General features: G+C 56.6%; 1 protein-coding gene across 1 annotated transcript; it reads right to left on the reverse strand.

Moving 5' to 3' along the window:
• Positions 1-260: 260 nt before the first annotated feature.
• On the reverse strand, positions 261-6,009 carry FSCN2 (fascin actin-bundling protein 2, retinal). Its single transcript, XM_027975426.3, has 5 exons — positions 5,184-6,009; positions 1,596-1,752; positions 1,089-1,251; positions 631-826; positions 261-507 (listed from the first exon to the last, which is right to left on the reverse strand). The coding sequence occupies exons 1-5, from the start codon at positions 6,007-6,009 to the stop codon at positions 302-304; spliced, it is 1,548 nt and encodes a 515-aa protein (XP_027831227.1). The 3' UTR covers positions 261-301.
• Positions 6,010-15,246: the final 9,237 nt, after the last annotated feature.

Consider the following 15,246-nt stretch of genomic DNA (forward strand, 5'->3'; position numbering starts at 1 on the left):
GAGTAGAATGGGGGTCCTCTCCCCACCCCCGCCCCCAAGCTTGGGGAGGAGCTATGTGCCAAGGAGTGATGCAGACAAAAGAAGGCCCGGGACTGGCAGTCCAGGAAGGGGTCTCCGGATGTTCAATGGGCTGGAAAAGCGCCAATCTTGGATTTTCTGGCGGTCGAGCGACCATCGCAGGAAAGGCCCAGAGGGCCTGCGGCGGGCGGATGCGAACCCTTCCCCACGCACCGCGAGCTTCGCCACTGACCCGCCAGCCGCTGGTCACAGACATGGTTTAATGGGGGACAGACGGCGGCACTCAGTATTCCCAGAGCGCAACCCCAGCCGGCGCGTCGGCGTCCGCGCGCAGCAGCCCCGAGGCGCCGCCACGCAAGTACTTGCCACTCCGGGCCCGGATGGCCAGGCGGCCGCGCTCGCGGAACTCGAACAGAAAGTCCTCGGCGCGCTCGCCATCGCTGCACACGCTGCCGTGGCTGCCGGTGTGCCAGAACCCGCCGCCGCGGCCTGGGGTGGGCCAGAGAGGGGTCGGCCGGTGGCTCGCTCCCCCATCCAGGCTGGGCACAGCCCCCTACTCTCTCCGGGACCCCCCTTTCCGCTGCTCCCCAGCCCCATCCCACCTGCCCGCACCTCGGATCTGGTACGCGCCGTCGCTGAAGCTCAGGTGGAACACATCGTAAACCGAGCGGTTGGTGTCCAGCTGGTTGGAGCCACGTCGGTGGCAGACGAAGCCGTCCAGGCCGCGCAGGACCAGGATGGGCCGGTTGATAAGCTTGAGGGTGAACTCCTCGTCCTCCCCTGCTGGCGAGACAAGGGCTTGAGGGACCTTCCAGCAGCCCCACGAGAGCGCCAGGCCAGGACCTGCCCTGATTGTGTGCCTGGATCTGCCCACTGCTTATGTGAGCCCCTGGTTCCCCAGAAGTGCAGCAGTGATTGGGGTGCTCTGGATCTGAGCCCCCACATCAAGAGCAATGGGCTGGAACAGGAAGTAAGACTCTTTTGTCGCAGACAGCAGCAGCTCCATGGGGAGGGAGAGGGCTCAGCCCTGGGTGGAGATGGGCTGAGCTGGAACTGTCCCCAGGCAGAGCGCCCAGCCCCAGGCTCCCCAGGGCAGGAGGGGAGTGCTCACCTACAAAATCGCTGATGGCTGCCAGCTGCCCATTCTTCTTCATACACACATAGCGCCCGTTACTGGCCTTGAGGGCCACCCGTCGGCCCCGCCACTCCATCTCAAACATGGTGTTCTCAGAACTGGAAGGGGCAGGTCAAGGTCCCCTCAGAGAAGCAGGACACGGGGACTCAGGGTCAGACCTCCCGCATCCCCTTCAAGTCCAGGACCACCCGCTCAAGACACTTGACTTCCACTGCTACACCCACCACCATGAAGAGCTGCCCTGCAAGCTAGCAGCCTTCTTCCCTGGTTGGGCGGCTGTGTGGTCCCTATGGTTGAGGTGGAGGTGGTGATGCCTGTGGTAGTGGAAATGGAGATGATGGTGGAGGAGGTGGTGGTGACGGCCACAGAAGTGGTGTGTGTAGAGGAGGTGATGGTGATGGTGGAGATGCAGGGGTCACAGAGGTGAGGATGGTGCACTCACACTTGTGTAGCTGTGGCCTGGATGCCCCCATGGGTGACCAGGGTCCAGTAGCCCCCAGTGCTGGAATAGAAGGTGCACTTCTTTGTCTCCTGGTCAATTTGCATCAGGAAGGTCTCGTGATCCAGTTCTTCATCTTGGTTGGCTGAGACATTGACCCCTGGAGGGAGGAGATGGGAAGCCCCTCACGCCTCACCCTGGGTGGGGTGGGGAGCAGAGGGATGGGAAGGCATGCTCTTGGGGCATCCCTGAAGTCAGCGGGGGTCTCATCTAGAACCCTTTGGACTTGAGAAGATTTGGAGTTCTGCTCCAGTGCGGTGCAGGCGCATTGTGGACGCACTCACACCGCTTCCTAGAGGCCGGGTTTCCAGCACAGCCCCAGGAGCCAGGCCCTTCCGTGCCGCCAAATCCCCTGCCTCAGCTAATCAGCAGGTAATCTGCTTGCTCCTGCTCTCTGGACCCAGGACTTACAGCAGCCTCTATTTATAACTCCTCCCTAAGCTGCTGGGTGGACACAGCAGGGTCCCTGTCCTTCCCTAGCATGGTTCAGGACACAGCGGGGTCCTGGGATCTGCTCCTGGGCACTGAGCTGGGACTGGCCCCCTGTCATCTCAGCCCCTCATACACAAGTGTGTGGTCTCCCAGGACCCTGGAGGGAGGGCAAAGCTACTTGGGACTCTGCTTGGGAGGGAGATGAATGGGGCATCTGTGACCAGGGTAGAGAAGAGCAGTCAGGCAGTGGAGTTTCCCTGGTATCTTCCCATAAACCACATCCGTGTTCCATCGCAACTGGCAGATCACAGAGCTCCCCTGAGGCAGAGCCCCAACAACTCCAGTGAGCAGAGCAGAAGGGAGTGGGGCATACCCCCATCAGGGCTGAAGGGTCAGGGCCACATCCTGTCCTGCCCTGCCCCCTGGGAAGGAAGTGGGGCAGCACACAGGGCCCAGACTGGAGGGGGTGCCCATGGCTTTGTCCTGTTTGTCCCCCAGACTGGAGTCTGTCTCCCTTCTTACACAGATCACTGATCAGACCCCAAGAAAGTGACCCCTTCTCTTTGCCAACCCCACCATCCCATCAGCAGTGCTGCACAAAGTGAGCTCCTGCTGCCCCCAGCCTGTGGTCAGCAATACCAAAACAGTGGGCCTTGTTCTCCAGACGCTGGCCCAAGGGGAGCGGTGGACAACAAAAATGGTATGTCCAGTGCCCATGACTGCTGGGGTTTTGGCCAGGGATGGCCTCCCTGAAGTAGGACCTGAGAAGGTGAGGGAGCCATCCGACAGGTACTAAAGGGAGGAGTGAAGCCAGGGGTCTGAGGCTGTGGCTGCAAGTTTTCCACCCCCATCTCTGAGGTCAAGCCTCTTAGTGTCCCCAGCATCTCCTTCCACACACCCTCTCCAGACAGGATACAGCCCAGGGGCTCGGTCTCACACAGCCAGCTGCTCCTGGGACCCTGATCTTGCAGCAGCAGGGTCTCATGGAGTCCTGGCTGGTGCTGGCAAAGAGTATAGACCCTACTGTCCCAGGAGGGATTGATCAAGTGGTGGATGTATGAGCAAGAAGGGGTGTCTGAGAGCATTTACAGGAGACATATTCTTACTCCTGCAAAGCCACAAGAAGAGCCAGTGCCCCTCTTCCCTTTGGACTTTGTTCTGTTTGGACATGAGGTCCCAGATAGTAGCAACCATCTTGTAACCACAGGGGCACCAGTCTGAGGGCAGAACTGTCCTGGGAGAGCAGTTCCTCAAAGAGGAAAAAGCAGAGGGCTTTGGTGATGCCACTGAGCTGGATGTGGTGCCTGTTTGGGACCCTACCACCCCTGTGCCTCCAGACCTCCACTTAGGCAAGGTATTAGCGTCCTCATGGCTTAAGCCAATAAGCAGCCATTGTTACTTGCAGCAGCAAACACTGCTTGTTGGGCAGCCCAGCAGCAATGCCACATGAGTGAGGGCTGGCAGTGGGCATAGCAGAAACAAGCAGACTCTGGCTAATGGAGGTTGGGAAAGGAAAAAAAAAAAAAATCAACAGCAAAAGCCAATTTGCTCACCAACACCCTGGCCTGGGGGAAGGAGACAAGTTTGGGGGCTACCTGGCCAGCAAAATGACAGGGACCAAGGAACCACCAGCCCACTCTGCAGAAGCCACCACTCCAGCTGCCTCAAAACCTAGCAGCACTATCCCACCCTCAGCCTGAGATGCCACACTCTGCTTCCCTGAATCACTGATTAGCAAAGTCAACATCAGAACATCTCAGGGCCAGGTCTGATGCCCTCAGGCTTATGCAAGGAAAGCAGGGAGGTGAATGTAGGTACCTCTGGCCTCACAGTGGTGTTGGTGGGGAGGGGGGTGAATCTGTTCCTTTGTGGGGGAATTTCCCCATCAAAGGGATCAGGTCAGATGCAGGGTAATCCAAAGAATGAAAAATGGTTTATACGGCTACCATCCCCCCTCACCACCACCACCATCACCATCACTACCATCACCAGCAGGACCACCAGCATCATCTCCATCACCATGGCACCCTTACCATCACCACCACCGCTTGTAGCACCACCAGCATCACCACTATCCCCACTACCACTTGTCTCACTCACAAGCTGAACAAGGACAAATGCTTTGTAGCCAGCATTTCCTTTGACTCACAGAGAAAGCTTTCCCCACTACTGCCCACCTTTTACTGGCAAACCAAGCATATGGGCCTTGGTCAAGGCCAGAAAGCAGTGTGGCCAGACAGTAGGACCTGTGACGGGAAAGACTGGGGCTGTCTGTCCTCCCTTACACCCCAGGGCCCAACCACACTCCACAAGGATTCAGGGGTGTTTGCTGAATGCCGGTCCCTACTCTGCACTGGCTTTGAAGATCCAAATGACAGGCAGGAGCCCCTAGAGCCACAGCTGGGCCACCCCTCTATGTGCTCAGGGCTGGGACCAGGTGGCGGCAGTGAGCTGGGTCCGGGTACACCCACCCCTTCTGGGTGCACAGAGCCAGGAGTCCAAGTGGCATGGAGCCACTCTGGAACCTCACTTTCCTTGAGGGGAAGTAGGAGCTGTCCATGTTCACCCCACAGGCAGGTGATCATGTGGAGAAGGGCCCACGGGTCACATGAAGCAGGTGACCGATGATCGGGGCCTTGGGGGGAGCCACGCGACACCTGCTGAACAGAGAGTGTCTCCCCACCAAGGAGCCCAGGCTCTGGAGGGACCACTTGCATCTCCCTGGACTGGAAGGGCCCCCAGGACCCCGTCCCACTCCGTTCCTGCTGCCTGCCTTCCCTGCCCTTGGTCACAGCCCCAATTTCCTGTAAAGTTCAGAAGTGGGGTGATGGAAGAAAAGGGGAAGGGTGGTCAGGGGGCAGCCCGGTGTGGATGGGGCCTGCCCTCTTGCCCCTCATCACGGTGAGCCTGGGCCTCAACCACCTCCACCTGGGCGCTGCCCATCCTGCATTCAGCAGCTGTCCAGCGGGCTTGAGGCTCAACAGGGACCCCATACCTGGCCTATAGCCCACTGTATTCTACAAGTGTATTCTCACCCCTCAACCCGGAGCCACTTGCTACATGACCCTACACACACGCACAGGCCCCGCACCCCATTACCTTGCCGCACGGACACGTAGCGGTGGTTGGCGGCCACCAGCACCACCTGTGGGTGACTCTCCTCCAGGTCGAAGAGCTCGTCCTTGCCAGGCCGTGTGTTGCGGCCCGCCCTGAGTGTGCCCGCAGGGCCCACGGGTGCCAGGTAGCGGCCATCGCAGTCCTTGAAGGCCAACTTGCCCGCCTTGAACTCAAGCGTGTAGCAGGCGCGAGCCTCGGGCTCCCAGACGAGGCGGCCATCACTGCGCAGGTAGCGGCTATCACAGGACTTGAGGCAGTACTGCCGGTTCTGGAAGATGAGGGTGACGAGTGCATCCACACCCCAGGGCGTATCACTGTCTGCTGCCATCTCATCCTCCCGCGGGCACAGGTGCGCATAGCGCCGCCGGCTCACGCTCAGCAGGTGGGCCTGCGGGTGGATGGCCAGGTGCACTGTCCACAGCTCGGCCGGGGTGATGGCCGTGGCGAAGCAGGACAGCTGGTCCTCGGTGCCGCCGAAGAAGCGGCCGTGCGGCTCCGACTGCAGCACCCAGCGCCCGTCGGGCTGTGGCAGGACCAGGAAGCGGCAGTCACGACCTGGCCGCTCCGCCTCGCAGGCCACACGACCGTCCCCCTCGGCCGACAGGTAACGGCCCAGGTGGCTGCTGCGAAACAGCACAGCAGTGCCTTCCCCTGGGTCTGGCTCCAGCACCCACATCTGCTTCCGCTTGAGGCTGGGTGCCGACGCGTTGACCTTGAAGCCGAAGCTCTCAGCCGTCAGGTAGCGGTCAGTGTCATTGACGAGGCCAAACTGGATTTTCAGCACCTGGTGCAGGCCATTGGTAGGCATCTTCGGGCCTGGCTGAGGTCCCCGACGGGGGCCCGGGAAGCTCTCTCTGTGCTCACGACCCCTGAGGTCCCCTAGAGGCCCAGCTCGTCTGGGTTGGCCAGCGGCCCCCAGGCCCAGCTGGCGTCATGGACCCGCTGCCCTCTCAGAAGCTGCCTCTGACCAGCAGTGGCGGGTCCGGGGAGCTCTTACATGGCCAGCGGGCAGCAGAGGGCGGGTGGGAGGGCGGATCAGAACTGTGCCGGCTTAGGAACAGCCTTTCGTTACCCCAGCTTGGATTTCAGCCACTCCCGGACTGCCCAGGGGCCAGAGCCCGGGGCCGGAGGGGCTGGAGAGTGCCACTCACCGCAGGGCTGACCACCTCCTTGTGCTCACTGGCGGCTGCCTGGCTCTGGCTCCGGTGCTGTGCCCCACCCTCTGGACACCCACCCCCCAGTCTTGGCCTCTCTCCTTGCCCCCCACCTCCGGGCCCCCAGACCCACTGCACAGACTCGCCAGCCCAGCCCAGCTCTTTCCTGGGGTAGAGAAAGCTGCCTGGTGGAAAACTTGCATGTGGCCGCAACCCGATCGCAGCCCTCCACCCTCAGCTGCCAGATCCAGTTACCGCTTCTCTGATTCCTTGCTGCTACCCGGGCGGCTGCGGCTGAGCCTTGCATGTCCTCCTCAGCAGCCCCTGGGTCACAGCCTGCAGCCCCAAGTCTGATGCTTCCCAAGGGTGGCCTGTAGCTGGGAAAGTGGCAGGCAGGGCTGTCGGTGCCAGTAAGCGGGCCAGGCAACCCCCTCATCCTAGCACTCGTGGCACCCAGATCCATGCCAGGTGTGAAGAGGCAGCTCCTCAGCCAGATTCACACTGGCTAGGCAGCCTGGCTTTGCTGGGCTCCGGGGGAAAGGGCCCTCGGTTTGGGCTGAGGTGGCAGCTGTGTGATGGAGACAAGCATGCCCACCTCGCGGGCTGCACAGTGGGAGGGTGGCCTGGGAGCACACGCGGAGCAGGCGTCATCCCGGGCAGCACAAGGAGGTGGCAAGCCTTTGGACTTGGGGTCACAGGGCCAGGCTCGGACCCGACCCCTGTCCCCTGAGCAACTCTCAGGGCCCATGAGGTTGCTCTGTCTGCCATGGGTGGGCTCTGGTGAAGCCAGCCTTGATGGATGGCCCTGGGGACCCCTGAACTGCCACTCACACTGCATAGAGCGACTGGCCTGACTGTGGAGTCCTTGTGGGATCCTTAATGGGCCGGGTCCCACGATCACATAGGGCAAAACCTTCCCAGCAGAAGGATAAGGGCAACAGGCTAGGAGAAGCCACAGCTGACTACCTCTGACCCTGGTACCTCCCAGCTCAGTCTCTGGGGTCCCACCCTGTTGTACCTCCCCAAACCCTGAGCCTGAGGAGGCTGCCTTAGGGGGCTGCGGTGGGCCTGCTCAGCTTCGCCCTGCCTGTCTGTCTCTTGCACCTGCCTCAGGGGCCAGGAGCCAAGTAGTGAAACCAGAGCCACCTGCCCTGGGCCCAGGCCAGCCTTGGTGTCTTCTTCCTCATCACAGCGTGTGACCCTCAGGCCTCCCTGGGGACCAGGAGTGGGAGCCACAGGGCACTTCCAGCCTTGGCCTCCTGAGTCTTGCCCTTGATGCTCCAGGCATCACCCCTCCATCCCTTTCAAGGCCATATGGGGGTCCAACAGAATGAAGGGGCCTCGGGTTGGGCGTGCAGAGGCCCCAGGAGGTGGGTGGGGTGGATGGGCACATGGCTCTGGAGTCCTTCCTCCATGTCCCCAGTCCCGGGCAGTGACCTCCCCAGGCATGTGCACACTGAGCAAGAGACCAGGAGACCTGACCCCTTGCTTGAGGGGTTCACACTGGGGTTCAGGGAGATAGGTCTGCACACAAATCCCCATGACAGCACGGTGCATACTGAGCAAGGAACTGGTCTTGGCTAGTGTCGTCCACCTCTGTGGCCAATAGGGGTTTATGGGACACTGACTGACTAGGCTGTGTGCCAGACACCCCATGGTAAGGGAGATGTAATCTGGGGTTGCACCCCCTCCGCAGAGATGATGCCCACATGAAATCCCCCCACGTTCCCAGGGGACTGCATTGCCCAGCCCTTGATGCCAGGGAAATGTCCTGGTTTGGCCGTACCAGCCGTGATGCTGTCCACACTTCAGTTCCCATGTGTATGGGCAGCCTGAGGGGCAGCTGTGCCCGTGGCCACCCCAGGCATGGGCACTGTTCTCTCCTTTTGCACTGCCAACTCCCAGCCAGCCTTCTGAAGGAGCCCAGCCGGGCCCGATTAGCACGACAGCCTCATTAACGCTGACTGATGCTGGCAGGGCGCTCATGGGCATCACGTGCCCTGCAGGAGGAAGCCCAGCCACCAGGCGCTAAGCAGGCCTGGCTCCAGGCAGCCTCTCAGCAGCAGAGCCAGAAGTGCCCATGGCCTCTCAATTCTCAGGTCCCACAGCCCCAAGTGGGGGTAGGGTGGGGCTCCCCGGCACTGATCCAGGGGCGTGAGCCACCAGGTGGCATTTCAGGCCCTGGGGGCTGGGGAGGTGGGTTCTGAGAGGCGGGCCTTCCAGCACAGGCTTCCTTGGAGGGAGGGGGATTGCACAGATGGTCCCTCCTCCCTCCCTTCCTCCCTCCCCAAACCAGGATCTCAGGGCCTCGCCTAGCTGCCTGTTTGGGTCATGGTTCCTTTCTGGATCCCCTGCAAGGTTCTGGCACACAGTAGGTACTTAATAACTGCCTGTGAATGTTTGATGTGGGTGTTCCTGTGTGATGGGCCCAGCATCTGCTGATAGGTGGGCAGGATGCCTGCAAGTCTGGGTGTGTGTGTGTGTGTGTGTGTGTGTGTGTGTGTAGTACACACAGGCAGGAATTGGGCAGAGTGATCCACAGCCACCTGCTGGCTCAGCCCCAGCCCAGAGATGCTACTCTGGATCCCAGCCTCAGAACCCCCTCGAGGCTGCCCAGCAGGGTGACCAGGCTGTGGGTGGCCTAAGGGAGTTTGTTTTGGGGCGCTTCTCACACCGGGGCAGCATCCGCAGGCAATGGGGAGCACCCTTCCCACAGAACCCCATGCCCCCTGCCAGAACTTGTCCACACAGCCACCCACTTGGGGCATACAAATGTGCCCACCACTGCCCTGGCCAGCCTGGACCCTGGGACATCCAAGGTCTCTGCCACTCTCGGAGCCCCATTCACTTATCCTGCTCACTTCTAAACCTGACCCCGTCCCTTCCCATGGGTGGGGGCATGAACCCAGTGTGTGCTCACCACCCTGAGCTGCCATCTGCAACCAGGACCAGGCCTGAGCACAGATGTCAGGCCGCCTAACACACCAACTTTAATATGTTTGACTGGAGGAGGGCGCCATTTCCTGCAATGAGCCATGCCTCTGGCCCCTACTACTGGGAGTGGCCATCTGCAGATGGGCACAGCCAGATGGGCCCTTCGGGCCACAGCTGGCCCCGGAAGGTGGGAATGGCCTCATCTATCAGACGCCCCCAGCAGACAAGGCTGGGGCCAATCCTTGGCCTCCTGCCCCTCTTAGTGTCCAGGTGGGACCAGGCGCATAGAGGGCCTTAAAGCCCCCTAGACCCCTAACATTCACCCGGCAGCTCTCAGGAAACTGTTCCTTTCCTAGAATGCTGGGGATTGGGTAGTCCTAGCCATTGGAGGGACCACCTTCCCACTCCCCGTAGCCAGGCCCCTCCGGGGCTACCAGGGAAAGCACCCCCACCTCTGCACGTCTAGACAGCCAGCTCTTGATGCTAGAGCCCAGCCTGGGTTCCTGCCAGCACGCTGCCTGCTGCCATGGCAACCAGCGCGTGCGCCAGGCTCAGTGCCCGGGCAACGCTGATGCTGGTGGTGTGAGCTGGCACAGGCGGTGTGTGTGTGCAGGCTGGGGGAGGGGGCCGTCCCTGCCTCAGCTGGCCTGGAGCCCTGGAAACTGAGAAATGGCCCAGGATGGGGGCCAGGGCAGACCCACCGGCTAAGGAACCTCCACAGTCACACCTTCCCCAAATCAGGTCTGTACTCCCGGCGCTGAGCAACAGCAGAAGGCCCCTGCCCACAGGGCAGTGAGTCTGGGAACTTCTCCTCACAGAGGAGACCACTGGCGCCTCACCCCAGAGCCTCAGCCCCAGGCCTTGGCCAGCTGCTGCCCTGGGTGTTCTTCGCCCCCCCACCCCAGGCACCCCATCCCTCCCATGCCAGGCCTCTGCCGTCCCTCCTTAACCCTCTGCCCCGGACTCCTTGGCCCCACAAGGTGAGGGCCGTTCTGGTGGTCCAGGTGCCGCTGGGCACAGCCCGAGGCCCTGATTTCCTCACTCCTGGGCCCATCTGGGCCCATCTGGGGTCCAGCTCAGCAGGCGCCCAGGGCCCAGCCTCCTGCATTGTTCCTGAAACAGGCCCACAGCTTGGTGTCCTCATGATTTTTTCATGGCGGAGCTCTACGCTGCCCCGCAGTTCCACTTACACGGGCGGGCGGGGGCCTAGGTTGGTTTACTGGAGGCCTGCTGGCGGTTTAGGGTGACAGCTCCCCTCAGCAGGGCAGAAGGGAGGGGGTGCCCACATCTCAGACTGCACTGTGTGGGCAAACACTGAGGGTGCCCAGCCTGCTCCACCCACCACCATCTCTTAAGACCTCTCACCTCCCCCACTGACCCCTCCTCCCAAGACCCTCATCTACACACACACACACACACACACACACACACACATGCACGCACACACATGCACCCACACACACACCATCTTGGCGGTTCCACTTTAAGCAGAGACCTACTGGCTGGGCTGGGGAGACCCCCAGTTGGGGCTGACAGGGTACGAAGTTGGTGAATCTCCTGGTTTTTGTCTCCTGTAAAGCCATAAGGTGGGGGGCTGGGGAGAGGTGGAGACGAGGGCTATATCTGGCAGGAGAGGGGAGGGAAAGACCAGAGGCCTCTGGGCTCCAGCAAGGCCAAAAGTTTCCAAAGGGACCACAAGGACAGGATTGAGGGCAATGACCACTGGGCAATCTTCCAGCACCCACACCTAAGGACCTTTGCACATTCTTGGAATAAGAGGAGCATTCACATTATCTGAGTGAGTCCCAGCTGTGTGGGACTGAGTGAGGACCAGGTCAGCTTCATCAAAATATGACTGCCTACTGCCCACCTGGGTTTCCAGACACACCAGTGCCCAAGGTGTGTCAATATTTGGCATGGACAGTCAGGAGCTCACAATTTTGCAGGTGACCACAGAAGCCTCTGCCCAGACTTTGCTCGGGTGCACCTTCACACAAACACACACACAGATGCCTGCACACAGACACACACAGACACCAGTTCAGTTCAGTCAATCCGTTGTGTCTGACTCTTTGTGACCCCAGGGACTGCAGCACCCAGGCCTCCCTGTCCATCACCAACTCCTGGAGCTTGCTCAAACTCATGTCCATCAAGTCGGTGATGCCATCCAACCATCTCATCCTCTGTCGTCCCCTTCTCCTCCTGCCTTCAATCTTTCTCAGCATCAGGATCTTTTCAAATGAGTCAGTTCTTCGCATCAGGTGGCCAAAGTATTGGAGTTTCAGCTTCAGCATCAGTCCTTCCAATGAATATTCAGGACTGATTTCCTTTAGGATGGACTGGCTGGATCTCCCTGAAGTCCAAGGGACTCAAGAGTCTTCTCCAACACCACAATTCAAAAGCATCAATTCTTTGGTGCTCAGCTTTCTTTATAGTCCAACTCTCACATCCATACATGACTACTGGAAAACCATAGCCTTGACTAGATGGACCTTTGTTGGCAAAGTAATGTCTCTGCTTTTTAATATGCTATCTAGGTTGGTCATAGCTTTTCTTCCAGGAGCAAGCATCTTTTAATTTCATGGCTGCAGTCACCATCTGCAGTGATTTTGGAGCCCCAAAAATAAAGTCTCTCACTGTTTCCATTGTTTCCCCATCTATTTGCCATGAAGTGATGGACCAGATGCAATGATCTTGGTTTTCTGAATGTTGAGTTTTAAGCCAGCTTTTTCACTCTCCTCTTTCACTTTCATCAAGAGGCTCTTTAGTTCCTCACTTTCTGCCATAAGGGTGGTATCATCTGCGTATCTAAGGTTATTGATATTTCTCCTGGCAATCTTGATTCCAGCTCGTGCTTCTTCCAGCCCAGCATTTCACATGATATACTCTGCATATAAGTTAAATAAGCAAGGTGACAATATACAGCCTTGACATACTCCTTTTCCTATTTGGAACCAGTCTGTTGTTCCATGTCCAGTTCTAACTGTTGCTTCTAGACCTGCATACAGATTTCTCAGGAGGCAGGTCAGGTGGTCTGGTATTCCCATCTCTTGAAGAATTTTCCACAGTTTGTTGTGATCCACACCGTCAAAGGCTTTGCTGGAGTCAAAAAGCAGAAGTAGACGTGTTTCTGGAACTGTCTTGCTTTTTCAATGATCCAACGAATGTTGGCAATTAGATCTCTGGTTCCTCTGCCTTTTCTAAATCCAGCTTGAACATCTGGAAGTCCACGGTTCATGTACTGTTGAAGCCTGACTTGGAGAATTTTAAGCATTACTTTGCTAGTGTGTGAGATGAGTGCAGTTGTACAGTAGTTTGAGCATTCTTTGGCATTGCCTTTCTTTGGGATGGGAATGAAAACTGACCATTTCCAGTCCTGTGGTCACTGCTGAGTTTTCCAAATTTGTTGGCATATTGAGTGCAACACTTTCACAGCATCATCTTTTAGGATTTAAAATAGCTCAACTGGAATTCCATCACCTCCACTACCTTTGTTCATAGTGATGCTTCCTACAGCCCACTTGACTTCACATTCCAGGATGTCTAGCTCTAGGTGACTGATCACACCAGTGTGGTTATCTGGGTCATGAAGATCTTTTTTGTATAGTTCTTCTGTGAATTCTTGCCACATCTTTGTAATATCTTCTGCTTCTGTTTAGGTCCATACCATTTCTGTCCTTTATTGTGCCCATCTTTGCATGAAATGTTCCATTGGTATCTCTAATCTTCTTGAAGAGATCTCTAGACTTTCTCATTCTATTGTTTTCCTCTTTCTTTTCATTGATCCCTGAGGAAGGCTTTCTTATCTCTCCTTGCTATTCTTTGGAACTCTGCATTCAAATGGGGGTATCTTTCCTTTTCTCCTTTGCCTTTAGGTTCTCTTCTTTTCTCAGCCAAACACCCATGCCAAGGCCAAATCTATCTGCAGAGGCTCAGGCTATCATGAAAGAATCAGACACTTCATGTCCAACAATCACAGGCACTTATTAAGTACCTACTGTGTGCCAGAAACCTTGCTGGGGATCCAAAAAGAACTAAGCTCTGTCTCTGACTTCTAGGCCAAAACAGGAATGGTTCATTGCCTGGTCCTACAGTCAAACAGGCTCTGCACATGGGCACCTTCATCAAATGGTTCCCATGGGGACCATGCCAAGCCACTAAAGCTTGAGGCATTAGTGCTGGTCTGCTTCTGATAAAAATCTTCTCACCTATAGGTGATATGCTAGAGAAGGCAGTGGCACCCCACTCCAGTACTCCTGCCTGGAAAATCCCATGGACTGCAGAGCCTGGTAGGCTGCAGTCCATGGGGTCACTAAGAGTCAGACATGACTGAGCAATTTCCCTTTCACTCGTTGGAGAAGGAAATGGCAACCCACTCCAGTGTTCTTGCCTGGAGAATCCCAGGGATGAGGGAACCTGGTGGGCTTCCATCTATGGGGTCCCACAGAGTCGGACACTACTGAAGCAACTTAGCAGCAGCAGCAGCATGGGTGATATGCTATAAATGGTACAGAGAACAGGAGTGAGGCTCTGGGGATTAAGTGTGTCATAAGTTAGGATAACTAAATGCAATACAGATCCTGGATTAGGTCAGGAAAAAATTCTGTGTAGGACATTATTGGGATAACTGTCATCACTGAAATTTAGATTGCAGATTAGATGAACTGTGTCATATTGATGTGAAACTGCCTGATTTTGGTTGCTGTACTGTGGTTATATGAGACAATGTCCCTGTTCTTAGGAAAAAGACACTGAAATATTAAGGAGTAAAGGTCAGAATGCCTGAGACCAACTCCCAAATGGTTTAGAAATTAAAAGAGGAAAATAAAAAGAAAATAAGACAAGTGTGACAAGTGGTAAAAATAATTAGTGTGTCTGAAAGTGTCTCAAAAAAATTTTTTTAAAACCATAATAACTAATTTTAAATCCACTGTAGGGACTTCCCTGGAGGTCCAGTGGTTAAGAATTCACGCTTCCACTGCAGTGGGCATGGGTTCAATCCCTGGTCAGGGAACTAAGATCCACATGCTTCACAGTGTAACTAAAATAAGTAAATAAAATTAAATTTCACTGCAGGGTCAGAAGTCAAAAAACATTACAGGAAGTTAAAAAAAATAGAGATAGAAGAAAAAATAAGATGATTAAAAGATTCAACCAGGAGGTATGACCAGTCTATTAATAGAAAACCCCAAACCAAAGAATAGAAAAAATAAAACAGGAAAGAGGGAAAATATAAAAGAAATAGCATGAGAAAATTCCGAAGAACTGAAGGACATTGAGGGCCTAGGGCTTAGTAATGGCCAAGATAAGAATGAGAAGTCTTCAGTACTGGTACCCCAGAAATCTCAGATCAGCTGGGAAAAAAGGGGTAAGCCTAAACTCTTGGGCATGCATGCTAAGCTACTTCAATCGTGTCCTACTCTTTGCTACCCACCAGGCTCCCAGGCTCCTCTGTTCACGGGATTCTCCACGCAAGAATACTGGAGTGGGTTGCCATGTCCTCCTCCAGGGGATCTTCCTGATCCAGGAATCGAATTCACGTTTCTGAGTCTCCTGCATTGGCAGAGAGCTTCTTTAACACTAGCGCCACCTGGGAAGCCCAACAAACTCTTGTGGAGAACCACAAAAAACCATGGACTCTGGGTGGGGCTCAAGTGACAACCATATCCCAAGAGCAGCAGTAGGAAGAGCCAGGGAGTCAAGCCTTCCAAGCCTGAGGGAACATAGCACTTCCCTGGCCATCCAGTGGAGAAGAGTCCGTCCTTTCATGCAGGGGGCGCGGGCTTGATCCCTAGTCAGGGAACTAGGGCTTCCCAGGTGCTAAAGAACCCACTTGCCAATACAGGAGATAGAAGAGCTGCGGGTTTGATCCCTGATTCTGGAAGATCCCCTGGAGGAGGTCATGGCAAACCACTCTAGTATTATAGGGCTTCCCTTGTGGCTCAGGTGGTAAAAGA

Source organism: Ovis aries, chromosome 11 (genome assembly GCF_016772045.2).
Source record: "Ovis aries strain OAR_USU_Benz2616 breed Rambouillet chromosome 11, ARS-UI_Ramb_v3.0, whole genome shotgun sequence".
Lineage (NCBI taxonomy): Eukaryota > Metazoa > Chordata > Mammalia > Artiodactyla > Bovidae > Ovis > Ovis aries.

What these genes read in the sequence shown, in the direction of transcription:
- FSCN2 (XM_027975426.3), bottom strand. Translation starts at nt 6,009, where the DNA reads ATGCCTACCAATGGCCTGCACCAGGTGCTGAAAATCCAGTTTGGCCTC. An exon ending in CAGGCCACAGCTACACAAGT is followed by an intron (nt 1,252 to 1,595) that starts GTGAGTGCACCA and finishes TGCCCCTTCCAG; the next exon opens with TTCTGAGAACACCATGTTTG. An exon ending in CGGCGCGTACCAGATCCGAG is followed by an intron (nt 508 to 630) that starts GTGCGGGCAGGT and finishes GGCCCACCCCAG; the next exon opens with GCCGCGGCGGCGGGTTCTGG.